At 54.6% G+C, this 8,718-nt stretch overlaps 1 protein-coding gene across 1 annotated transcript in view; it reads left to right on the top strand.

The window, feature by feature from the left end:
* CORO2B (coronin, actin binding protein, 2B) overlaps positions 1-8,718 on the top strand; it is a 31,076-nt gene that overhangs the window by 5,571 nt on the left and 16,787 nt on the right. Inside the window, exon 2 of the mRNA XM_009892078.1 lies at positions 3,817-4,017. Coding sequence (XP_009890380.1) covers positions 3,817-4,017 — 201 coding nt within the window. The remainder of the gene's footprint in view (positions 1-3,816; positions 4,018-8,718) is intronic.

Below are 8,718 nucleotides of genomic sequence, written 5' to 3' on the forward strand. Positions count from 1 at the left end.
TCTCACAAGAGTGGAGCAGAGGGGCAGAATCACGTCCCTTGACCTGCTGGCCACTATGAAACTATGTGTTTTGCTGGGAGGAGTTCCCACGCGCAACTCGTCGGCAGCCGTGTTTGCAGCGTAAGGGCAGTGCATCACCCTTTGCACGTTGGTTTTTCATTGACTTTCTTCTTCCTCGCATCCTTAAGGTCCCTTGGTGGCCTTGCACGTGGGCTTGCGCTCTTCTCCCCATCCTTCGGGAGCAGCCGGGTGCCGGGGAAATCTTTCCAGATGGGAGCCATCGTGTCCCCGGCGGCGCTGCCATGGGCTCAGCGCTGCGGCCACCGTGGGCTGCCAGCAGAAACAAAACAGCTCCTGCTCCTTCCCCCATCCCCTGGATGCTTGGAAGCCCCATGAGATGATACTAGCTTCAAAGAGAAGGTTTAAGTCTATACAGTGGGGAAAAAATAAATGGAGGGATAAATAGTAAAATTAAATGGAAAAATAAAGCTGTCAGCTTTTTGAAAACTCAGAAGTTCTCATGAATCCAGAACTGAAGCATCACTCACAAAAGCACCCCAGTGGGATAATGCAATGGGAAAGCAGTGATTTTTTTTTTTCTCAGCCAGAGAATATTTCTAGGTTTTCATTTGTAGGCGATGCTTCCCGCAGCCCGGTGGGCTCCACGGGGAAAGGGGTTTGGGCAAAGGGTGGCAGCCCGGGGAGGGGCAGATCCCGCCGGAGCCGGCAGCACCTCCACATGCCAAAGCTGGAGGTGAAAAACAGCACGGCAGAGCAAGGCGCCGCTTTCCCTGGGATGCTTTCCAGCTGGAAAGCACGGCCTCTGCCAAAGCCATCTGCTGAAGGACCAGACGTGAAGATGATGTTTCGAAAGCGGACTTTGTGCCTGCCCGCCCACCTCCTGAGCACCTTGCTCCGGCGACGGGACAGCGCGCCAGCAGGAGCTGAGCAGAGGCAAAGGATGCCGAGCTTTTTCTTTTTCAAGCCGGAATCAACGTTGATGCATCAGCGTCCCATCGGCTGCTTTTCCCCGCTGCTCCCGCACTACAGCCCCCTCTCCATCTGAAGGCTGATGCTCCCCGCGGCCGCTGGGGCTGGGACCCCCCCCGAGCCCCCACCGGGCTCTCAGCTCTCCCATGCGGCACGGGAGCTATTTCTGGCATGGGAAAGCCTCCACCGGCTACCAAAAACCAGAAATCTGCAGGAGAGACCCTGGCCGGGAGCCGCCCACCGCACAATGACGGCTCTGGGCAGCCCCAAACCCTTTGCCAGGGATTTTGCCGGCGTTTCTGGGCTGTCTGCATCCCCGGGGCCGCGGGGCGATGTGACGCTGCTTACAGGAAATACTGACTGAGGTTAAAGGAACGAAATTCCGGATTTCTCCAGTGAAACAGGCGCTCGAGCTTCTCGCTTCCTCCCGGTGTGGCGGGGGCTGGGTGGAGCCTTGCCCAGCTTTATGTGAAAGGATAAAAGAGGGAGCGCTGGAAAAAAAAAAAAAAAAAGAGAGATGCCAAAGTGCTGAGGTCTGGAAGCAGCATCTCGGGAGCATCCGTAGCACACGCACGGAGACCCACGTTAAGGAGTAAAAACACATCTCCGGGATGCTCGGAGCTCGTTTGTGCTGGCGCTTCGTTTGGGAGTGACTTGTGAAGTTGAATTTCTGGATGCAGGAAATATTTGGAGCCCCTTTTCTGCTACCCCCGTGGGGCAGGAGGGGTTTCCGCAGTGGGGAATTCGTGGGTTTTCTCCTGCGTGGGGATACGCCACGAGGCATCTGAAAAGGTTAGTGAGGGAGAGATTGAGCAAATGGCCCTTTTGGTAGAATTTGGGGCTTTTTTTTTTGCAATAGGTCCAGAGCAGAGGGGCACAGATAGCAGAAACGAGATGAAAGTCAGAGTCGCAGGGTCATGGAGCAAATTGAGAGCTTAAAAAAATATCGAAACGCACTTTTGTTCTTTTTCAATATTATAGAAAAAATTAATTTTGACACGAAAACTCATCCCTTCAGACAAAGGAAAACGTAGGATTTAGTGAAACTCTGGAAAGCCACTCCTCAAGCTGCAGTCGGGGTGTTTTTCCTTGCCTTGCCCGGCTCCGACCGCTTGGGTAGGTTTGGCACAGATTCACAGCGCGCTGTTGGACGTGAGTCTGCATTTTTTCAGAGCAGAAACCTTTCCTGCCAAAAATGTCTCTCTGTTCTCGTTTTGTATTTTTTGGGGGGGTTAAATCCTCAAGGATCTGTGTCCTTTTTTTTTCCTTGCAGCCTGGGGATTGCCGACAGCGCCGCCTCCATGGCAAACACGCAGCCCTGGTGCTGCCGTGCATCCTCGGAAGGATGCTCCCGGCTGATGCCGCTGCTGGTGGGGTGGAAGATAATTGCTGGGATTTTGGGTGCGGGATCCTCGCGCAGGACTCTGCCTAGGGGCGGGTTTCCTGCAGGCAGGGTGTCAGGGAATATCGGCACAGCGGGGGGTCCGCTCGCACGAGGTCACCGCGACGTGTCCCTTTGCCATTAGCCCTATAACGCCCAGCGCGGGTTGTCACCCTCCGCTGCTCCTCACTCTGCCTTTTGCCACTCAGCCATGAGTTAATCCTGCCGCTGGGCTCGCTTGTAAGAGTTAGAGATGGAAACGCTACCGTTGGCGGTCTTAAAGCGTTCCCTTTTCAAATTCGGGAGATGCTGCTCAAACGCACCCTGCTCCCAACCCCTGTGCCCGTGGCGGTGAGTTTGGGGCGAAGCAGGGACTCAGTCGGAGTTATTTAGGATCAGAGCAGCCACCGGAGCGTTCCTCTGGTGGTGCCTCACGCTGAGAGATGCTCTCAGCAGATGACCCAGAGTTTAAGTACACACTTACACGCTTTTATCAATAGATGCTGGTTATGGAGACACGAGCGGCTGCGAGTCCTCGGGCGTGCGATTACCCTCTGTTTGGATAGAGCCGAGTACTTATGTTGCTCTAAGGTGGCTTAGTCTCTTATGCTGTTCCACACACTGAAAGTGCCTTAAATCTTTATAGATTTTATGGTGAACACTCGTGCTACCGTAAGGGCTGTTCAAAAGAAGATTGAAATGAAAAAAGAAAAAAAAAAAAAACAAAAAACCAAACCCCAGTCTTTTTTTTTTAAACTTAGAAAAAGCAAAGTAGTGAGGGAGGACAAGCAAAAGGGCACTCATTTCTGTGCACGCAGCTGCAGCCCTTGGACTTGCTACGGGAAAGCAGGACGAGCTGGTGGGTCCTCGGGATCTCTGGTCCGCCAGGATCAGCTCGCGGGATCCCTGGGAGCATCTCACCCTTGGGAGCGATGGGAGCCGGCCTGCGGTACGCGCTCCCACGATGCTGCGGGTTAATCCACGCAGCGAGACCCAGGCAAAAGAAGCGGAGACAGCTCAACACAACGCGTACCAGCTCTGCGGTGCTCGCTCCCTGCCTAAGTGCTCTTATCCTGCCCTGATGCATGCTTTCCTGTGGTCCAGAGCAATCCTTTTCCAAGCCATCGCGTTAAAAGCCGTAATTCATTTGTCATGTGCACACGAAGTAGTCGTGCTGCGTGTTCTAGATAAGCCATTCATGCTGAAAAGGAGATCAGCTTAAATTTTGCAAGAGTAGAGAGCCTTTTAATGCCTTTTGTGACTTGTACCTTTGCACCAGGGAGACACACTACGTTTTTTCAAGGGTGGTGTATCCGCAGATCTGGGCCGCACCGATACTGCTGTGCCTCGTCGGGCAAAATCCCAATTGGAAATGGAAAAGCAACCGGGGAACAGCCCCGGTGGGGTATTTTTGGAAGGCTAAGCGCTCTGTGTTTGCCCGGCAGATGTCATGGCGCCCGCAGTACCGCAGCTCCAAGTTTCGGAACGTCTACGGGAAGGTGGCGAGCCGGGAGCACTGCTTCGACGGCATCCCCATCACCAAGAACGTCCACGACAACCACTTCTGCGCCGTCAACGCCCGCTTCCTCGCCATCGTGACAGAGAGCGCCGGCGGGGGCTCCTTCCTCGTCATCCCCCTCGAGCAGGTAAGAGGTTTGGCCCCGGCGGAGGTGACTCCGATCTGGAGACGGTCCCTAAGTGCGGGTGTGTGGATGCACGCTCTGTCCCGGGAATCCTCCTCCTGCAGCGGGACGCGTCGAAGCCTCCGCTGTCCTTTACTGGGGTTTTCTTGTGCGGGGAAGGGAAGATTTACAGCTGCCTTAGCGAATTGGGTTTTTTTTTCTTTAGGAAGAAAATGAAACATTTGTTAAAAGCTTCTCTTTGCTCCGGCGTTTTTGGCATCTCTCAGTCAGCACGTGCCGGCGGGGCGGGCGTTGGGCGCATCTCCATCCTTCCCCTCGGCAGCGGCAGAGGCCGCTCGGGTTTGTGACCCCGGTATGTCACCGACACGGCTCCCGGAAAGTCCCTGCGGAGCCCCCCCTCCTGCCGAGCAGGTAGCAGTCCTTGCCCTTTCTTTGAGCGTGTCCGTATAATCTCAGCCCTCAAATTTCACACCCTGAGAGGGAGCGCACGGCTGCGCACCCAGTTTTACTGATGCAAAACCCCGGGGGCTTTTGCTTTGTACCCTCCGGCGGATGCCACCTCACGTGAGATTTATTTCTAAGAGACCATCACCAAGCCGTAGCCCCTTACAAGCAGCCGGTGCGCGGGAGCCGTGTGCTGCGCAGAGGGCTCCGGGCTTTGCTTTGCGACTGTACCCACGGGAGAAGCGGCGGCGCGTACACCTCTGCACCGTCAATGTTTGCAGCACGCGCCCTTCCTCCCCACCGCGCTGGGCTTCTGCCTCCCCGGCTGAGACTTTCCCCAGCTCTTTGCACGAGTACCCACGTGAATCCGCACCTCCCTTGCTCACGCAAGTTGACGTTCCCAGAAATTCAGCTGATGCTTCAGATGCTTCACAGGATCCCACTGGGAGTGCCCGGCAGACGCAGAGCTGCACCTCTTGGAGGAAAAGCTGTGCAGACACGACCTTGAACATGAAATAAATATTACCTTCTCTTTTTTTCCTGAACCCTCAGTGCCCGGCACTGCCGCGGGGTACCACGGTTGCACTGATGCTGCTTCTCTCCTGCTGGTGCTCCAGCGTGTGGACCAGCAGCTCCAAACTGGTACCCGCATCCCATCCCTGGGCATCCTGCCCTCGCCCCACGGCTCTTGGGCTGCAGGATGGGACACGGGTCTCCGAGACACTCATTCTCAGGAGCATCTTTGACATCGGAGGAGCTGCACTCACTCCCCTTAAAGCTGCACCATGTAATTTGAAGACGCACCGCGTATGAAGACATGTGACATGGATGTGGAGAAGGTGTTTGTCTCTCAGGCTGCCGGACAGCGAAGTTGCGGTGCCAAACCCACCGGGGTTTCCAGCGGGGAGGGGAAGCTGGCCGAGCTGGCCGCACTGGGATGGAGGAGCGCTCCTCTCTGGGCCCCTCTACACCCCGTCTCCCCACACCCTGCCATTCCTCTTAGATGTTTTCCCCGTGTAACGTTCACATCTCTTCTGAATTTCCCTTTAATTTCTGGAGTAGAATCAGCTACAGATGGAAGAAATTATAATCAGCGTTTTAATTGCGGCGCACAGCTTGACTCCTATTAATATTCGAAAAAACAGGAGCTTTGTCTGAGCACTCGGAGCGCTCCAGCCTCCATCTCTGCCTCCCTCCCCGTGCCACCGAGCTGGGAGGATGCCCGTCCACACACCGCTTGCTCCTAGTCCTAAATCCTGAGCTAATAACCGGTATTACCAGCAATTTACCCTTTTTTTTTTTTGGCAAACGTAGTCCGGTCCCAGCAGGATGAGAGCAGAGGGAGTGCGATGCCATTTGCAACCTGTTCCGAAGGGATCGTCAGCCCTGTGTGGAAGTCCTGGCGATATCGCACCCAATAAATATCAGCTGGAGCGGACCTTGGCACTCTGTGTCAACTGGCTGCACACGCCTTTGTACAATCTAATAATTTCTTAATTTCTTTTCTTTTTTTTTTTTTTTCAAATAGGGACTGATTAGCTCATTAAGAGTAAACTAATTTTCTTTGGAAATCAGCAGCCCTCTAATTAATTGGCATCCATATTTAGCCGAACATAATTAAGGTAACCTAGATACTGCAGATCTACTCAGGACTTGATTTGCTGCCACTTTTTTTTAATTTTTTTTTTTTTTTTTTACATATCTGCCCTCTGTTCTGCTCAGAAATGTTCACCAGAAACCCCTCTGCTTTATGCTTCGAGTGACAATGCATTTGCATACGCTGGGCCATATGTCCCTCTGCCTTCACATCAGACGTGCTGCTTCCTCGCGCGCTTACGTAGCAATCGAGGCGATGTGCAGCCTCTTCTGTGAGGCTGCGTAGGTTGGAAAGATCCAGCACGGCTGCTTTTTGTTCCCCCGTCCTCTCCAAGCCTGTTCCCCGGCCCCGCGCTGCAGCAGAGCTGGGGTAGCATCCCAAATTCTGGAGACCGCTGGGAACCAGCCTCCCCAGCACCGTGAAGGTTTTGAGCTATAAATATCTCTGGAGAGTGGGCGACGGAGAGCGGGCATGCCGATGCTGGGTCTGGGGCTTGAGAAGATGATTTGCTCCCCAAACCATAGCGACAGAAGGATTCAGTCCACGCTTCAGAGCCTGGAGAGAGTCCGGCAGAGGGCTACGGAGATGCTGAGGGGACTGGAGCATCTCTCCGCTGAGGAAAGGCTGAGGGACGTGGGGCTGTTCGGTCTGGAGAGGAGAAGGCTGAGAGGGATCTCATCAATGCTTATCAATATCTAAAGGGTGGGCGGCAAGAGGATGGGGCCAGACTCTTCGGTGGTGCCCAGTGACAGGACATGGGCAACGGGCACAAACTGGAACATGGGAAATTCTGTCAGAACATGAGAAACAACTTCTTTACTGTGAGGGGGATGGAGGGCTGGCACAGGCTGCCCAGAGAGGTGGGGGAGTCTCCTTCTCTGGAGATATTCAAAACCCGTCTGAACACAACCCCGTGGAACCTGCTGTAGGTGACCCTGCTCTTGCAGGGGCTTGGACTGGGTGATCTCCAGAGGTACCTTCCAACCACCACCAGTCTGTGATAGGGCCACGGAGATGCTCCAGGGGCTGGAGCCCCTCTGCTGGGAGGACAGGCTGGGAGAGTTGGGGGGGTTCAGCCTGGAGAAGAGAAGGCGAAAAAGGGGAGAGCTCAGAGCCCCTTCCAGTGCCTAAAGGGGCTCCAGGAGAGCTGGGGGGGGACAGCCTTGTGAAGGGATGCATGGACAGAGACGGGCTGTGGAATTCGAAGCAAGCCAGGATTTGGGCTCTGTTTTTAAAAAATCTGCACAAAACCCCCAGAAACATCAGGAATGGTGTGGCTACATTTTTACAGCAGATAAATGCACTTAATTGGGAGAATCTGAAATGTCACCCTTTGCCTCCCAAGCAGCAGTGTTTTCCCCGGGGCTGCACATCCCTTAACACCAACACTGAAATCCAGCACGGCCATCAACATCATCAACGGCACAAAGTCACCCATGGAGGAGCCTTCGCCTCTTCTGAGCTTTCAAACACTCCGGGGTGCGTTTCGTAGCATTTCCAGGCTTTTATCGACAGTGATGAAACATTTCTGTTCCTCTGAAAGGAAAGCCGTGGCTCTCACACCCATGTGCGACCCCAGAGCCGGGATGGGGCCGTGCAGCCCCGGGAACACCCCCTCTCCTCCTCCCAGGGGGTTTCCATCCCTGAACCGTCATCTTCAGCTTCGGTCTCTTTAGTCTCCCAAATGCTTTAGCCGTATCCAAACATGAGGGGAACCCCGGGAAAGGGACAAAATATGAAAATACGTAGTGCTTTTTGAAGATACTATATTTGCAGCCCTAAAGTCTGAGAGCTGCTTCCCCCCCACCCCAAGTCCCAGGGCCATGAGAGATTTTGGAAACAGTTATTATATCAAAAAAATAAACTGGCGTGTTTACATGGCTCACCTGCAACAGCCAGCTCCGAAGAAGCTCAGAGAACTCCTGTTTTGGCCAGAACAGCTGAGGAAAAACAATCTTCAGCATCATATGGATCTATTTCAGCTGTGCCTGATTTAGTCGGTGTCATATAAGCAGGGCTGGGGGGAGGAGTGGGGTTGGGTGTTGTGATGCTATGCTGCAGGGGCCCCTTAAGGCAGGCGATGTGCCTGGCGTCGCTCATGCTGCAACAGGAGGATTTTTGTTTCTGTAGGGGATGAAGACAGCTTGTTTTCCACTGCCAGACAATGTTATCTGCCTGTGCACCTGAAGGAAGCAGCCAGCAGGAAGGGGGAGTCTCTGTTTATGTGTCGGAAGCTGAAGTCCAAAGCTGTTGCGTGTGCCTGTGGTAGTGGTGGTTGGTGGTGTGTGTGTGTGGTGGGGCTGAGTGTGGGGCAGGTCCCTCACCCCAGTGCGGATGGGGCTGTCTCGCTGCTGGTGATGTGTGGTGGTGGGCTGGGGGGGGCTGAGCCCCTCTGTGTCCTTGTGGGATGCCCGTTGCTGCTGCTGTGGGGGCTCTGTATGAGCCTGCTCAGAGCAGGGGCAACCCATGGAGGTGAGAGACCCCATGGAGGTCCCCAAACCTCCACGGCAGCCCTGGGGAGATGAGGGCAGTGACAGCGGTTGGGCAAAGCCTGAGTTGTGCTTTGCAGCATCCCAGGGTGGTGGGGGCTGGAAGGCCCCTCTGGAGCTCCCCCATCCCACCCCCCGCCAGAGCAGGGGCACCTCCAGCAGTGGCACAGGACG

The sequence above is a fragment of the Charadrius vociferus genome, unplaced genomic scaffold (genome assembly GCF_000708025.1).
Source record: "Charadrius vociferus isolate BGI_N301 unplaced genomic scaffold, ASM70802v2 scaffold249, whole genome shotgun sequence".
Classification (NCBI taxonomy): Eukaryota; Metazoa; Chordata; class Aves; order Charadriiformes; family Charadriidae; genus Charadrius; species Charadrius vociferus.